At 38.5% G+C, this 17,687-nt stretch overlaps 1 protein-coding gene across 25 annotated transcripts in view; it reads left to right on the top strand.

The window, feature by feature from the left end:
• DLG1 (discs large MAGUK scaffold protein 1) overlaps positions 1–17,687 on the top strand; it is a 151,626-nt gene that overhangs the window by 56,868 nt on the left and 77,071 nt on the right. Inside the window, exon 1 of one of the 25 annotated variants that reach the window (XM_040566725.1) lies at positions 7,747–8,115. The exons of 19 other annotated variants lie outside the window; for them this stretch is intronic. In XM_040566725.1, coding sequence (XP_040422659.1) covers positions 7,891–8,115 — 225 coding nt within the window. In that variant the 5' untranslated portion in view covers positions 7,747–7,890. Of the gene's footprint in view, positions 1–7,746; positions 8,116–16,425; positions 16,518–17,687 lie in introns of those variants that run through there. 5 more of the 25 variants (XM_040566731.1, XM_040566733.1, XM_040566730.1 and 2 more) reach the window with 5 other exon arrangements.

The raw sequence follows: 17,687 nt of genomic DNA, 5'->3' as shown, positions 1-17,687 counted from the left end.
GCTACCTCAGGGTGGGGTAGGATTTTGGATGTTTGCAGTTGTCACGAAGTAACCAATACTATGTGTACTGATTTGAAGTTTAAGCATAAGACAGGGCACGTGATGTTTTTGCCTTGTTAGGGTCGAGCTTTTGTCAGTTTATGAGGAAATGTATACTATGTACCTCAAGCATCAGAGATGTAAACTTAACCTATGAGATTTGTTATCCTCTGTTCTCTAACACTGGGTGAAGTGAAACTCTTCTTCACCCTGTAAAATGCATTTTTTTTTGAGTGTTTGGTGATAGATAATCACGAACAGGTAAGAAGAATGGTCAAACTTCCTTCACAAGTATTCTGTCCCAGACACTTGAACATTTTCAGGTAGGCAGGCAGCTAGTACTAGAGTTTCTTCAGTACGAGCTTTCAAAATTTTTTGTAGGAATTTGGGATTGCAGCACGAGAGTTTCTCAAGTTACTATGAAATAAAATGACCAAGCTGATCTGGCTTTGGTGTACTGGAAAGCAATATGTTGCTAACAAGAGCGACCACTAGATGGTGATGCTACAAAAAAGATTTTAATTGTAAAGTTGAATTTAGCTTTTCTATCATACTTTCATTTTTCAATCTAATATTTCCATTAATGAGAAATATTAAAACTCCAACCAAGCAAAATCTGTGATAGATCTGATATCAAACAAGGTTTTAAACTGTGGACTGACAATTAGTTTTCTATCAAGGAAAAAAGCTGTGAGTAATAAATCATTGTAAGGTTTTAACGTAATGGGTCATGATGCAATATGATGGAAAAAAGAAGTCTTAAAATGAAGTATCCTTCATTTAAAGCGATCTGCACATGAAAGGATAAGTATTTTATTTACAGCCCTGTATTTACAATGTATGTGTAGACAGTTTCAAAAAATTTTCCAAGGTAAGTGATACCCAAAGCTGTGTCACAGGCTTTGCAGTCTGGTCCAGCTGACAACATGCACTGTAGTTTTACTTTGTGGGATAAATGTCTTGAGCCCATTTAGTGTATACCTGTTTTTGACACATGTTCCAGACATCTTTGTAAAAGTGTTTTCAAGACCTATTGGTATTCATGTTGAATAGTTTTAAATGGACTCAAACTATGTACCTGTTAGTGCTACAGTGATGTATAAGTCTGCCTAAATTGACTGTGGTATCACAGGAATGAAATACGGCAAGGTGGTACTTTTCTTAAAAAGGCATCTGGAAGGGCTCGTAGAAATGGCAACTCGGCCTCTTCTGAACTGGGAAAATGGAGGAACTGTTGTAAAGGGCAGGATCAATGAGTGCCTGGAGTAAGTGCTGATGAGGAAGTGATGAAAGCATTGCAGTCTTCTGCTGCCCAAAGGTATTAGAGCGTGTGCATGAAGATCATCTTGTTGATGTTGGTTTCTAGTTTTTCTTAGATGCATGCAATGTAATTCCCTGAAAAGGCTTACAGAAAAATTAGGTTGTCGTGGATTAAGAAAAAAAAACTTAAGGTTTAATTAATTAAAAAAAAATAAACATCAGAAGGAAACAATAAACCAACAGGAAAGTAAAGGGTAGGAAAGAACATCAGTAATCATGATGGATGGAGGCTACCATAAGTATGTCAGGAAAAACTGGTCTCCTCGTTGTATCATCTCAGAGGAATGAGAGCTCAGGGTTCAAATAGACTGATGGAAAAATCATTTCAGTGCTCAGTAACACTTGAAAAGGCAAACAGAATAGCAAGAATGTCTGGGGAAGCAAATGGGAATAAAATTGCGTTATTGTATCACTGTAGAAATCTGCAGTGTTCCTTGAGAACTGCATGGTTTCTTATATCAGAAGGTATATCAAACTAGAAATGGTTCGCAGAAGAGAAAGAAAGAGTGGTCAGACAGGGAGCAGCTACCCTACAGTGAAAGATGGATCAGTTTGACTCCTCATTTGGGGAAGGAGCTGAGTCAGGAGATCGTTAACAAAACTGAAGTCAGTAAGGTTAGGTCAGTAAAAGTATAATTAGCGAGTTGTTATTTCAGAAATGTAAGCTTATTCGGAAATATAAATTAGCAGGTTTATATATTATATTTTATATACTATATATATTTATATATAGAATGATTAAATTATAGCCACTACCCCAGTGATCCCCCAGTCAGGCTGTAACTTTGGAAATCTTTCAGCTGCTGGTAGTCTCCGAATGTTGTGTTGATAAGATGGATAGGTTCCTCTCCTGGTCTGTCCTGCCTGCAGCCACTCCCCACCCTCATCCTCTCAAGTGCTTCCGCAGATGTCTTGAGAGCTTGTGGAGCACCTGTTAAAATAGGCTTCTCTGCTCATTAAGAGTGGAAAAGCTCAGTGAAATGATGGGCATTAGGATTTCTTGAACTACAAAGGCATGCTCAAGGTGAGACAACAGTCAAAGTAATTTTACCTCCCTATTTGCCCCAGTACATTTTCCTGCTTATATGATCTCCTAAATCTTACTTCCCTCTGAGCCAGGTAGGCAAGGTTCCCCTGAAGCTGCTGATGCTGCTTCCATTTATTAATTAAAGATAGGTTGGCATGCATTTTGCAAGATTAGCTGACATTTATGATTGTGAGAAAGTTGCAATCTCTTACTGTTACCTAAATGAAGACCCTTAAAACTTTATGCTATCTTCAGCAGGAAGACAGTACCTCTGGAGTTAGGGATGTACATGGGAGATCTGCAGAAATTATGAAGACCAACTTGAAAAGACCCTCAGAAGTACTCATTTTTAGGCTAGTGTTATGCTTTGGTGGCCACTCTTGAGCAGGTGCTCTGTAATTGTTAATTAAAAAGCCTTGCCCAAGTCCTTAACAGGTTGCTACTTTCAAAGTTCCTTTAAGTTGAGGAATATACAAATATGTGCAGAGGTATCAGTTTGTGTCTCCTGTTAAGAAGCAGTTGACCAAATCTGCCTCTCTTTCAATGCGGATCTGTTCAACAAATTCTTGTCAACAGAGATAAGAAAGAAAAACTGTAACAGATGGAAGGTGGATTAATCCAAACATTGGAACAACCTAGGATATAGTAATCAACATCAAGTTGTCTTAATAACTGGTTGTACTCATTTCCCCTGAGATTTCCCTGGAGAGCTCAGTGCAGCTGGGCTCACTTTGAAGAAAGACTAAAGAAACTTGTGTTAAACATAGGATGTTTTTATCAGTCTGGCGTGCCAAAAGGATGGGCAGAAGATTCATGAGCAGTGTACGGAAAACCAGGCACTTTAATCTGCACGGATTGGTAGGTTATGGGGGTGTAATATGAATGCTTTTTAGTAATTGTTGATGTTCATCCTTCTACTACTAATGTATAATTCTGGAATAATCTGTAGGTTTCATACTGAAATATGTACTTTTTTGACTATGTAAATTACAGTTGATCAAAGGCCATCCTTTTGGTCCCATATATTATATTTTTCAGTGTTTTTTCCCCACCTTGGGAGCTACTTATATAGTCTTCTATTTGAGTATTTAAATTTAGTTGTACGCATTTCATTTGTCTCTACTTTTTAATAGTAAGGTAAGTGGTACTGAACAATAAGCACCTGCCACTGTTTTAGGTTCTTCTTGAATTTACTCTCTAAAATGTATCAGTTTATCCAGTTTGTACTGTTTAGCAGTGTGGTAAGAAAACTAACAGAAGACATTTTTCAAAGAATTCAGTCTTGCTTGTTGTTGTTTAAAGAGCAATTGACATATAACTGCTGTTTGCATATGCAAACAGTTTTTGTTGCTGTATATTTCAATTTCAAGGTATGCCTGCTGGTGGAGGTATGTGCAGGAAAGCTTTCTTTGAGATTAAAGTACGGTATGTCATGTTTAACTCGTCCCAGCAAGCTGATAATAAGAAATGGCTCAAGTACAAAATCAGAGTAACTCCATTCCAAGTATTTGATGCTAATTTTTAAATACATTTAATCATAGTGGTTACTGTATCTTGTTAACTGGCTGCATAACAAATAATGTTGTTCCGTGTCTGCTACAAAAGCAGATGTATCTTTCAGTAATTTTATTAAGCTGTAGAAAGGTATGCGTACTGTGTGTACTGATTTGTAAATCTTAATTATGTTTATCTGTGAATTCTTAATTCTTGCCTCACAGTAAATAAGGCCTTTGGCTGTGGGTTTTTTTGTCCCCATCAGTTTAGTGTGGGGAGGGAATGACAGCAGCTCTCCTCAGGGCTTCTTCAGACACCCTGGTGAGTCTTCTGCCCTGCCCCGACTCCATAGGCCATTTGCTGCAGTTTGAGCCCCCACCTCTGTACTGAGGATTCTTGGATTGTCTCCTCTGGATACTTACTGTGATTTCTACGTGTAGGTGTAGACTACCGTCATGTAGACTACTACATGTAGGTGTAGACTACCTTCAGACTCCACTGAAATGCATTTTGTTCAAAACAAGTCCTTATTTTACCTCCCACCCGTCTTTATTTTCACCTGCACAAGCTAGTATTCTTCCTGTCCAGACCCCTTTGCTTTATCGTGATGCTGCATCATTTCTAGAGGTAGGCTATGCTGCCACCTTTGGGTTGTTGTGGCTGTAACTTGTAAAATCTGGGTTTACCTCATTACCATAGTGCAGGCTTCTACAGATAATTGCAGCTATATCTTCTTAGGCATCAGTAAATCCTGCTCAATACCATTAATATCCATAAAGAGGGTACCAGCACAGATTGCTTGTCTCGTGTCACCAGTGTGATTGCTTAACCTCTGCTTGAAGTCCCTCTCTGGATTTTTGTCCCTCTGTTGCATCAAAAGGAAAGCCTCATAGCTTCACTATCAGGAATTTTTGTCTATACCTGCCTTTCCTGAAGTGCTGATTTCTAAAGCCCCTATGTCAATGATGCCCTGGGTTTGTTGTGGGGTGAGTGGGACCAGTCCTCGAAGGAAAATGCCTTAAAATACAGCCTACCTGTCTCACCTTCAAACTGGTCCATATAATGTCAAGAAAAATAGGCTCTTGTCCATGTATTATGGATTATTATGGATTATTATTTTCAGAATTATAAACAATACTCGCCCGTGTGGCTGTCCATTTTGAAGCCTATGGAGACACATAGGTGTACGAATATTACATGCAGAATTTTTTTGAAAGACACTTTTCTTGCCTGTCAGTTTTGATTTATGGATAGCTGTGCTTCCCTAGCAATCACAGTTAAAAGAGTTTGTCATACAGGGGTCAGAATAAGTTACAGGATGTTCCTTTTTGACTTTAATTGCTTATGCCTCTCTGTGCCTTGGCCTTTGGTCCTGCTCATGACCAAGTGTTTTGGTTGTGGTTGGTTGTTCTGCTCAGCCCCTGCTTCACTGTGTTGTCCGCATCAGCGCGTCCTGGTGAGCCTTCCCGAGTGCCTCTTCCTTCCCAGCCAGCAAAACCCAGGCAGCTCTGGAGGGCAATTTTCCAGACCAGATGTGCAAACAATGTTTTATTCTAGATCTGACCTGCACAGAATATGGCCTATGAAACACTTAGCTTAATTCAAACCAGTGGCAAGCCTACACCTTTAAAGATGACAAATCGTTGTCATTTGTTTTGCAGGAAGTCAAGCTAGGCCATCGCAGTGGACTTCCTATCAGATATTTGTGTGTATAAAATTAAATTTTCTCCTTTAACAGTAATGAATAGCTTGTGTTCTTTTATACCAACAAACTTCGAACTGCATAGCAGTATCTCAATAGCGATATGTATGGTGATGAAATCTTGGCAAGTGTTTAAAAGAATGCATTTTCTGAACATGGAAACGTGTGTGTTAGGGCACAGATTAAGAACTATACAGCTTGTTTAAGTTCCAAAGTGTCCTTTGCAGCTTTGCTTTCAGCACTGAAGTTAGGGGTTGGGATAGGAGGAAAATGTATACATCTTTGTCTTCCTACTGTGTTGACAACAGAAATTTTGAATAAAAATTCCAGAATGTCAGAACTGTGGTTTTTTAAGTTCTTATTTACATTTTTTTTGTGCCTATAACAATATAAATGTTCAGGTAAGGCTACAATAGTCTCTTCCCTCAAATTAGAAGAATTCACACTGTAAAAAGTTTCTAGTTTATTTTCTACTGTGTCTCAGATGTATCTTTACTTCTGTTACCTACTTTATGAACACAGCTTTAAGGGCTGTGCCCAAATCAGACCTAGCTTCATATGATTTACAGTGGTAAGCCATCGTATTTTATGAATGTTAATAAGGTTTGTCTGAAAAATGCTGTCAGTGTTGTTATTGAGGTGTACTAGTAATGAGAAGTAAATTGTGCATGGATCTTATTACCAATATCTCGGTAAATACAAATATCGAATTATTTTTGTTTACATTGTAACATAAGCAGTTGGTGAAAATTTCACGTGGAAAAGAGTATATTGCAGCCAAAAAAGTACATGGAGGGATTTAATAGTTTCTGCTAAAATGAGCATTGTGAGTCAGTAGATTTGTAAAACTCTATTGTTGTAGGTTGTATCAGCGTGGTAAGCCCATATAGGGACTTCTCTGCCTTTGTTAACCATATTGAGGCTTTTCTTTTTAAGAAAACGTTTTTCCTGGTGTGTGGTTCTGACCACTAGAGCATTTTGTATAGAAAATAGGACAGGCAGTTTTGATAATTTTGTATTGGATTTCTGGAGGCAAGCTGTACTGAAAGCCTCAATACGTAACTGATTTCCTAAAGCAGTCTCTTGCATTTGAGCTGGAGGACTTAAAAAAAAAAAAAAAAAAAGTGTAAAATTTGAATAGTGAATAATTCAGGAAGATAACTTGAATTCCAGATAACCTTTTAGTTGTTTACTGTGCGACTTCTCTTTTTTACTGTGAAGAGAGCAAAGAAAATGTACTCCTATAGCACTAGTAGTCTTGTGATTTTTATTGGAAATCAAAGTAATTTTATGGAAAATTCGTTAGTGCACAATAAGCATCTTTCAGATTTTTTTTGCCATTTCTTGTACTTCTGAGATACAACCTTTGGTCACGATATATTTGTTGTTTTCGTATTATGCCTAGAGTTCTTGCAGAATTCTGGAGATAGGTGTTAAGATCCTGACATGTTAGTGATAAAATAAGAGCAACAAAGCGTTGAATTCTAGTGTTTAATGCTAATATCCCTAATCTTGCTGAGTCAAAAAACAAAAACAAAAAACTAGCCCTCCACTGATACACAGCATAAAATGACTGTGTTGTGTTCAGAAGGGTATGTTTCCTTCTGAGTTGTTTTATGTGCTAAAGAGGGAGGATTTTTTTAAATAAAAAAGGAACCAGCGATTCTTTCTTGGCTATTCATTCTGAATGAGGTCTCCTTTTTTCTGAGGAATGTTTTCAGAAGACTGAAACTAGTGAGTAAGTGAAGTTGTGCTGCATTGCTGCATGTTCCCTGTTTAATTCAGTTCATGTTTATAATTTATGCAGGCAGTGAAAAGATGCTATTGGATCTTAATGGAGACAGTGATTGAAACTTGGTGATTTGTGATCCATGCTTTCTCCACCCAGTAGCTGTTACCATGCACCACTATCCTTTTAGCTGTGGATTTCTAACGTTGTACTGTACCTGCCATCCAATTTCTCTTAAATACCTGTTAGGTGCAGGTATTATTTCTCTAGGAGGAGAAAACAAGCTTTCGATCAAACAAGCTTTTGATCCTGTCGTTCTGAAAAAGGAAAACATTTACTTGTGCTTTTTCTTAGAATTACAATAATGAGCATACTCTCAAGCAATCACAGGTAGAGGAAGGATGTAGGTGGTAGAAAAGCTTGGAAGAAGAACAGCATCAGCTATGAAGAATTTTGTTTTCCTGGTTTGTAAGTGATGCTGCTGTAATTCTATCTGCATCTTTTTTTTCCTGCTCATTCACCACTCAGCAGCTGGTAGGGAAGTAAGACTGCCTGGCAACCACCTGCAGAGCCGCAGAGATGAATTACATTTTCGGAAATAACACACTCCTCTATTCTCGCGCCAATCGAGGCAACACGGGCTCAAGCCATAGCTCTGTAGGCCCAAAGCACAAGCAGTGGGCAAAGAAAGGCTCGACAGATGAGTTACGAAATGAGCCTTCCCGTTGGCAGCAGATAGTTGCATTTTTCACTCGGAGACATGGTTTCATTGACTGCATTTCGGTTGCTGCCAGCTCCACCCAGGTAATATTCCACTTGTTGAAATTATTGTCTGCATGCTTTCTGGTTACTTGCTAGTCAGCAATAGCAATTTATTTATAAATCTCTGTTTTATGAATGGTGTTTTCTGTCTGCTTTCATTTTCATATTTCACAGAGCTCTGTATAATTCTTAGCATTAAAGCATGAAAATGGAGACACTTAAATGAGATGTGAGTTTTCTGAAAGTTATTTTGCAAATGGAGAGCCTCCAACAAGTTGAAATATGAGGTATTTTAATGACATACTGAAAAATGCCATTTACATTGTGCTGCCTGTCCCTGGAGGGGAATAACGCAGCTAAGGAATACCAGATCCATAGCCACAGTAAGATGACAGTTCATATAGCAACCACATATTTCCTGATTAAGGAATTGTATTTGAAAGAAAGGATTAAGCAATTTCAAGTCTTGAATTTGTCATGCTACATGTTTTAATTTAGTCTGTGTCAGTTCTGTTTTTTTGGCTGCTAACAATCTGTAAATAAGGCATGCCTTCCTTCCATACAGAATATACATTTGTTAGTGCAGTCTGTAGGAAAGACACTGCATTTTTCAATTTCACTGTAGATCTGCTGTAAGTACTGATTTTTATTGATTATTATTGAGGTAGGAGGAGAGGAGTCAAATCTGAAGTATATAGATTGGGGGAGAATTCTGAAGAGGGTTAATATTGAGAAAAGTTTAAACTCACTGGTATTAGCAGATGATCATCTCCTATAATGAAATAGTAATTGATGATAAAAATGATAATGAAACAGGAAGAAATACAGAAAATTGCTGAGACCAGTATTCTTAAAAAAAAGAAAAAGGATTAGGTTTATTTTGCTTATTACCAAGCTAAATTCAGATTTAGACAAGAATAATTCTTTCCTGATGTGATTTAAGCTAGAATAATACAAAAACTTGTTTAAACATGTCCTTAGACATGTCAATATTAAGTATTTTATCTGTTAGTAATTGTTTCAAGGATAAACTAACATTTCCTCTTATTGTGACATTTGCTTATTATCTGTTTTATGGTTGTGAATTTAGAGTAAACGAGTGTGAGATCTTAGAAGGGATTTCAGTTTCTTGCTGCAAATGTTCCTGCAGAAGATGGATTCTGTAGTTTCTGTAATGGGTCATTATCCAACTCTGCATTAGGTAGACATAACAGCTTTTAGATACTGTTAGTTTTTAAAAACCAAAATGTACAGTATTAGTTTTCTGCATAAATATTGGGGTTGCACTTAACTGTTAATGCTTGAACAAATACTGTTGGAGTGCATGAGGCTTCTTCCAGTTTCTGACTAGTCAGGACTAGAAATTTGCTGATAAATAAAATACTGAATAGCCACATCTTGGAGTGTGGGATAGCTTACCTCCATGAAAGCCTGCTTTTTTCTTCCTAAGTATGACAGCTCTTAAAATGATCTACTTACATATGTTCATGGCCAAAAGAAAGTTTAAAAAAAAAAATAATTTGGAAGTGTTTGTAGAAAATGAATAAGGATATTCCTAAGTAGTGCACTGAAAGGAAAAGAGCCTGTTATTGTTTCTTCCTCTAGAAAAGATATTTTACTATCCTCCTATCTTTATCTGCCCATTGCAGCTGATCTAACATCAGGAAAAAAAGCGTTTTTGGCTGCCCCTTCATTTGCTTGGCTTTCTTGGGTGCCATGGCGTGCCATGGCATGGCGCTACCTGCTTAGGCCCCTCTATTCCCAGTGCAAAGGCAAGGACTCCTGGAGGTGGGGTTGCACCCTCCTTTCTTTCTCAAAGGCTTGCAGCAGGTCACCTTCTCCCCAGCTGGGTGGTGGTAAGAGGACCCTTGCTAAAGAAGAGACTTGGGGTTTGGGGGTATGCATTGCTCAAGTAAGGGTCTTACACCCTAAAGAAGTGAGGAAGAAGTTGGTGACTGATACGGTAACGCTGCTTTCTGCTGTAGTTAGCGTTAGGTGTATGCCCGAAAGAAATCGTGCACAAATGCGTTGTGGCATGGAGGATGAGTCTGCAGTGAAAGGCTCCTATAAGAAGCCGCAGCACCCTGAAGACTAGCAGTTTTCAGATGTTAAAGTTGCCTTCTCTACTAATATCAGCCCTTCTGGATGTTACCAGAACGTTCAAGGAACATCACCCATCTCTCATGGGGAAAAATTCCACCCACCCAGCAGTGGAAATAAACGGTGCAAACAGGTTCAACCATAGACAGCAAAAGCAGCCTTTCTGAACCTCTGCCTGTGTCCTGCCCTAGCTGAGGTCTCCAGAGTGCCTTGCATGGAACTTGAGGGGATTGCATCGATCTGCGGCCTCTGTGTTACTGAAGTATTGAGGAGAGTTCAGTGATCAGATGCTGCATTCTGGCCATGGCATGGCCGTACATCCCCTGGGTTAATGACCATTCCATTTGCAGCAGTGAACTGTCACAGTGGTAGCAATGCCTTGCTGCCCTGCTAACTGCACCCTTCTCCTCTGCAAATTCAGGGAAGCTGAAATAACATTCTCAGGCATTTGTGGCCCTTGGTTTTTTCATCTTCCTTCTACACTCCCTGTGATGAGGAGTTAGTTCTTCAGCTAGCAGAATTAGGGAATTTGGTTAGAAGCTGATCTTTCAGTTCTTGTTCAGAAATATATTAATTTCTTTAATAAAAACCCGAGCTCTGAGAAGCACCTATTCTTGATGACAAACACCCCTATCTTGCCTCGGAATGCATTTTAACTTTAAGTGGTACTTGGCCCGTGCTGTGCTACAAATTCAGAAACTGACTTGTCTGAAACTCAGGGAGCACTAAACCGGTTCTAACTGCAATGCATTTGTGCTATTCTGGGCAAGTAACGTAGTATAATATGCTTCTGGCATTTGATACTGAAAAAGTGTTTAGCTCTTAGAATATGCCATGCTTATTGGTGCTTCTGTTTTTTAGGCCGTGTTTTAGGAAAGGAAGAAAAAACACAGAAAACCATGTAACTCCATTCATCCATTTCAGTCATACATTTAAGTGTATAAATTCAAAAGCTTAACTTGAAATTTCAGAGCTTATCAAACTGCTTCTGCCAGTTGTTTAAGCCCAAACATTTCTTGCCTTTGAATCTATTTCTTGGAAGATCTTTAACCAGTTTTGCCATGTGTCGTTATTCCGAGAATATTGCTTGGTAAGTAAAATTAATTGAAATACTATAAACATAATTCTAGCATGTATAAAATGCTATATGTAATAAGATAAACACAGAGGTGTTCTAAGATGCATTTAAAAGATGATTAAAAATAAATCTATATCCATAATTCCTTTTTTATTGTGCTTTTTACAGGTCAGGAACTGCAAAAGTTGATCACTTACAGCTGTATTTACCATCCTTTCTATAATTGTTATATTTAAAAATGTATTTAAAAGTATTTCTAGATAAACATCACAAAGTTAAGGGGGGAAAAAGAAGGGAGGGCTTCGTATGAAACCTGGAACTTGCAGAAGATACTGCAACTAAAATTTCAGAAGGTTTGATAGCAGTGCAAGTATTAAATATCTCAGTCAAGTATATCAAGATGAGTCTCAGTGGAATATATTATTTGGGAATGATACTACATTTCAGCATGGATGTGTGGCTCTTTTAGTATCCGCTCAATTTTACAAGTGAAACTGGGACTTGATTGTGGCAGCCATTGTATAACATTAAGCTCTTCACTAGCAGGACGTTTTATTCAATTTACTGTGTGGATTTAAATTGGTGATGTAATAAAGAAGAAAGGAATTACAGGAGTGACTGTAGGGATTTTATCTACACAGAAGAACTATTGTCATCATTAGTTTTTTTTAATGCAGACTTTTCCTGAGCTTAAAATTTAAGCATATACTGCCTGTAAACAGTTGCTGCTAATATTGTGATTAGCCTATGAGAAAGCAGCTTTAAATAGTTTGTTTTGGGTGATTTTAACTATGAGAAAGCAATTCTGAAGTGTAAACATGAGCTCTACTGTCCTGTTTCCTTAATTTTTTTTTAAGCTATGCGGTATTACATGTTTGTAGCAGTATGAATTTACTTTTTGAAAGTATTACTTTCACTGCCATAAGATGGCATTATATCAAAGATAAAAATGGTACAAATTAATATTTTTAAGGGAGATGTGTTAACAAGAAGTAGGCTCTAACCAATAGTTTGAGAACTAGGCCATTTTTGATTATATATATTTTTTAAATGTTGAGCTTAGTACTTGGAGCCTTGAGTCTTTCAAAATGCAAGCAACAGCACTGCACAAACCCTAGGACCCCTGCAAGCATTCTGGAATATGAAAACCCCATACAGTCACAATACATGCCATCACCATAAAAAAAAAAAAAGGGCAGGAAAAGAGGATCACAGTTAACTGGAACAACTGCGTCCTCACACCTTACTTCCTCAGGGAAAAATCTGCAGTAGCCTAAATGCACATCACTGTTGATGAGGTGGCTTCCACCCTCAGCCAGGTTGGTCAAGTGGAGGTTAAAACACCTGTGTGCCAACTTCAGCATTTACTCCAGCAGCAGCTTATAGTAGGTAATCTTTGTTAAACATGAAGGAGGTACAGAGAATGTATACTGCTCAGGTGAGTCAGCTTTTTGCATTGGAGCCCAAGCACTTACTGGAAGGAACACAAGCTACTAGCGAGAGGTGATCACTTGAAGGGGACAGTAAACCAGTCACGGTTTAGGAGATACTGCAGCTTTATTAGTACATTACAGAGTAGATCCTCCCTCCCCCTTCCCTTCATGCAAGACTTTTTAGAAAGAATACTAGAATTCTATGATTCTAATTATTTTGACTGGTACAGACATGACTGTTGTTGGTGCTACTTTGGGCAAAACCAGAAAAGGCAGATCCTCAGCAGGTGCATCTAGGATTCAGGGAAGACTTGCTAGGAGGTGGGGGTGGTGTTAACTAGAAATCAGGTCTCAGCACTAAATTCAGCCTCTGTATTAAAGCTTTGAGTTTCCTTGACAGATTGTAAAAAGTTACCCATCTGTTGTGAAATAGGAACCCTCCTATCCATTTCATGAGGAATAGATTTGATGGATTGCTGCCTTAACATGAACATGGCATCTGGCAGGGTGCATATGTCCTTGTCAAAGCCTATTGACATTTGATATCGTTGCCTATGTCTATGAGACCAGCATTGTGATTATAGTGCCCTTTTAGACTTCTACCTGCTACAACTTCATTACAGCGTTTGGTTAGTGCACAAACAGCCCTGGCTGTCATCAGAAGGTTTTCTTTCCTTCTAACTGGAGAAATCTGCAAGTGTTCCTGATACATGAGACTACACGATCTCCACTTGCCTGAACATTAAAGACACTTTAGAGACAGCGTTAAAGGAAATATCCTTCCTTAAGGTAGGAAAACATCCATGGGCCCTGTCTGTTACAGAGCCATTGGAATTACAGAATCAGCTAGGTTGGAAAATACCTTCAAGATCACTAAGGTCAACAATCCAATTCCAACCTAGGCCATTCTAGGGTTCTGTGACTCAGGGTCAATGCGTAAGCAATGACAACACCAAGTACCAGGTAGGTCTTAAAGCATTATCAGTAGAATAAAGAAGAAAATTGGTCTCAAGAGATGGTAGAATAACATATTTGAAACAGGAATCAATAGCAAATGTGTGTTAATAAAACTGCTCTGTGAATGTCAATGAGGGTAGGGAAGGAACAGAGAAATACGAAGTAATTCCCTGTCAGAGTTCTAGGAGCTCACTTAATGTGTTTCAGTACTTTATGCTAGGTAGGCTCATTTCTGAGAAATGGAAAAAATTCTGACAGATACAGTGATTCTAATGTTAATACAGGAAGATAACTGTGGCATAAATGCCTTTCAGGAAGGGAAAAAGAAGATTAAAATCCTACCCACTTCACTGAACCTTTTACAAAGCAGCTGTTATTGAACAAGACAAATTCACAGACCTCCTCTCTTCTGGAGCACAGGAGAAAGCACTGGCCCCACCCCATGTTCTAGGAAAGGGAAGCAAACTCTTCCAACGAGACCGCACAGCTAATGGGCACATCAAGATTTCAGTTTACCTTGCTGTATCAACACCACACTTTCTCTCTTCGACTTACTATAAATCCTAGAAAGGCTGAAGACACAAAGCTTGAACCCAACTCAAAATCTTGGTACCCTAAAAGTCTTAGTTGCATAGAGCAAATTAAGTTACTGTATCAGCCCTTAAATATGGATGCAGGCCATTCTAAAGAGACAAAGTCACAAAGTCATGTTTTCTAAAAATATCTGAGACATTTTGGTTGCATTAACTTCTTCAAACTATAAAAATCATCCTGCACATCCTTAATCATAATCGAGAGTGCTCTTGATACCACAGCCCAAAATAGAAGAACAGGAACAAGATGGTGTTCACTGCAGACTTGGTGGTTCTCTCAGACAGTCATTTACTTAATAGTTGTATTAACTGAAATGTATACAGCAGCTTTGGCAGCCATACAGAAACACTATACCACAGGAGCTTGCTAGAGCTGTTTACTAAACTGACAGCTGGTGAAAGACTGACTGGCCTGCAATTGGCTTTCAAAACACTTCATCAATCAATGTGAGCCTCAACTGAGAGGATGACTAGCACAATATGAGGTAAAATAGCAAAGTTATATGACAAACCTACAGTCCTTCCTCTTTCACAGCCTTCCATTTCTTGGCTTCATACTAAAAGACGCCTAGATGATTTGCTGAAGGTAGTGGATCAACAGGGCCTTCGGTGCCTGCGTTTCCTGAATGTTCAGAGTATTTGGCACAACGTAGCCAGAAAGACCCTGCACTAATAGGACTCAAAAACTGTGACATTTTGTGTTCCCTTCATCTTTTATCATGTCTCTTACTCATTCAGGAAAAAGTAATTTTTTTGAGGTATAATGGAACAAATACGAAGAAATTCTGTAAAATCAGCTCTGAGTGAGACAGAACAACTAGGAAATCACAGGTGAAAGTGGCAACCAAAGCCCTCAGCAGCAAGCAGTGCTTCCAGGTAGCCTGTCACCAGTCCATACTATTGTTGCCGTGCTGCAAGGCATGAAACCGGTGAGCGCCCGCATGTGCCAACTTCACACCCACACGGGTTTGGAAAGGGAAAGGCGCACCCCCTTTACTTCACCGGCACAGTACTTGAATTCATAAGAGGAAAGGCATTGGCTACAGCGGGGAGCCAACACCAACACAATTTACGTGACATTACGTGACTCGTGATCTCTATTCCTAAGATTACCGATTTTAATATGTTCCTAAAACTGCACTTCTCTTCTTGTCAAGAAAACTTCAGTCTTAAGTATTCATGTCTATTGCACACGAAATTGTTAAAAAGTGTTAGAAAGTGTTTACAGAAGGAGCCCGAGGTTCCAGAGAGAGTCCCTTACAGCCTGAGCTTTATATATATATATATATATATATACACACATATATATATAAAATAATAATAATTAAAAGAAATTGAAGGACTGCAGTTTGATGTAAGGCAAGGCCTCTCTTCTGTGTCTATTTTTTGAAAATTAGTTTGCCACCAGCCGAAGGACTTTTGGCCTTGTTTTCCAGTTTGGTATTCTGCAGGGTGTCTTTGTGCTGCCTATTGCTGTTCCACGTGACTCCAGTTGTTATTGAATTTCATCTCGCTGCATGTAACCTACTTCTGTAATACATCAGGCTCGCTCTACAGCTTGTCTCTGTTGTCCATTTGCTCCTATTCCACCCCTTGTTTAACTGCGCATTAGGACATAGTTGAGCTGGCACGTTCTCCAGACAGATAACAGGCATTTGTGACTCATTTTGTCTCTTTTGTAAGCTGATCTTGGCATTTATGAATTTTCTGTCTTCTGCTCCATTAAAATGCTTCCGGTGCATAGTCCCTTGCAGCAGTCTCTTCTGTGAAATGATTTAAGAAGAGCAGACCACCTTATCCGTAATTTTAATAACATTAGAAAGAATCAGGACAAAATAGTTTTAAATTTTATTTTGACTCTGGCAAAACAGGAATGCTCATTGATTTTTTTTCTCTCCATGTTCTTGTAGTCTCTTTTAGAATGTTCCCCTTTTTAGTTAGCCTTAGTTTTTAACCACTTTGTGGAAGTTCACTTTGTTATTGGAGGCTAGTATCTATGTAGTCGCGTCAGTCTCCTGGTACAACTTCAGATATCTTGTCCAAGGTTTGGGCACAGTGCAGCACTTTTTTGACTCTGGAATTTTCAGTTTCTTCCCACTGCTTTATGACGCATTTGCTTGAACCCACCAGACTGGAGGAATGTTTGGTGGGAGTCTTCTAGCCTCTCCACCCGTCTTCTGTTTGTCTGTCCTACCTCATAGGGTGTATATCTATTTATTTATATTTTTCACTGACTGATAAATGTTGAACTTAATTGAGCAACATGTGTTATGGGCCTCTCAGGTAATAGCATTTGGTTTCTTTGACATAGTAGGGAGCAGGGTAAAAGTTGCTTCATAGTAAATTTAATTTAGTGAGCAAACAGTAGTTACTCTTAGTTAACTGTATCTGAACGCGCAGTGAGATATAGCAGAGGAGAAGGGACTTGGTTTTCCCTTGGAGAAGGAGGGAGAGGGAGCTCTGGATTCTGGCTGCAATGTGCGGTCTCCTATCTGAAATCACGGTGTGAAAAGGGATCCTGATAAATTGGGAAAGGGTGTTCAGAAAAGGGGTTGTAACTGTAGATTGTGTTCAGGAAGACCTGCTTTGAAAAGAGAAACTTAAGAACCTCTGCTTAGTTCATCCAAAGGAAAATCAGGAGATGACTTGATCACAGACTAAATATAAATACACGGGGATAGATTTCTGTAATTAGAAAGCTTGTTTGTTTGGTAGAAGAAAGCATCTGTATTACCAGTCTGGGAACTGGAGCTAGGTAAATTCAGATAGAAAATCTAATTTTAAAGAAGGATCTTAATATGATACGCATTTTAAAAGCTTAGTGGGACATGATGTAACTGCCAAATCAGGGTAATAAAGGAGTATTTCCTGTGTAAAAAGAACAATTATGACAAATAAGGTTTGTACTTAAAAATACAAAAATATATCACAATCTCTGATTCAACATCTAATGTAATGACTTCAAATTGCTGTCTGGAAGCTGTAAACTGCCAGGATGCAGTTTATACTTTAAAACTTTTATCATATCTCCTTACTACTGCTTTTAATTTTTTTCAACTCTTTCAGTTTTGTTGTCCTTTTTGAACACCACGAGGGAAATTCTGTACACAGCTTTTTAAAAGTCAACACATTAAGACTAATTATAGAGCAGCACTTAACTAGTTTCATCCTAAATTAACTAGCATGCAAATTGACTGTGAAATACAACTGATCAGAACTGTTGATGCCAATAACACTATCCCAGGTAACTATTCTCAGGTAACCAGAGTAAATAAAGAGTAAAATATTTCTCTAGGCAATAAAACAGCTATAGGGCAGTCCCACGTTTGAGCTTGGAGTAGTTCCTATGACTCACATGCTGTTTTAAAAATAGGAAGAACCAGATGTCAATAGAAGAGAAATTAATTTGGTGAGAAGCACAGGTGGTCAATATGAGATGACATTTACTCAGGA

This window comes from Cygnus olor, chromosome 9 (assembly GCF_009769625.2).
Source record: "Cygnus olor isolate bCygOlo1 chromosome 9, bCygOlo1.pri.v2, whole genome shotgun sequence".
Lineage (NCBI taxonomy): Eukaryota > Metazoa > Chordata > Aves > Anseriformes > Anatidae > Cygnus > Cygnus olor.
The sequence above is the reverse complement of the archived record's forward strand: the minus strand, read 5'-3'. Positions and strand labels throughout refer to the sequence as shown.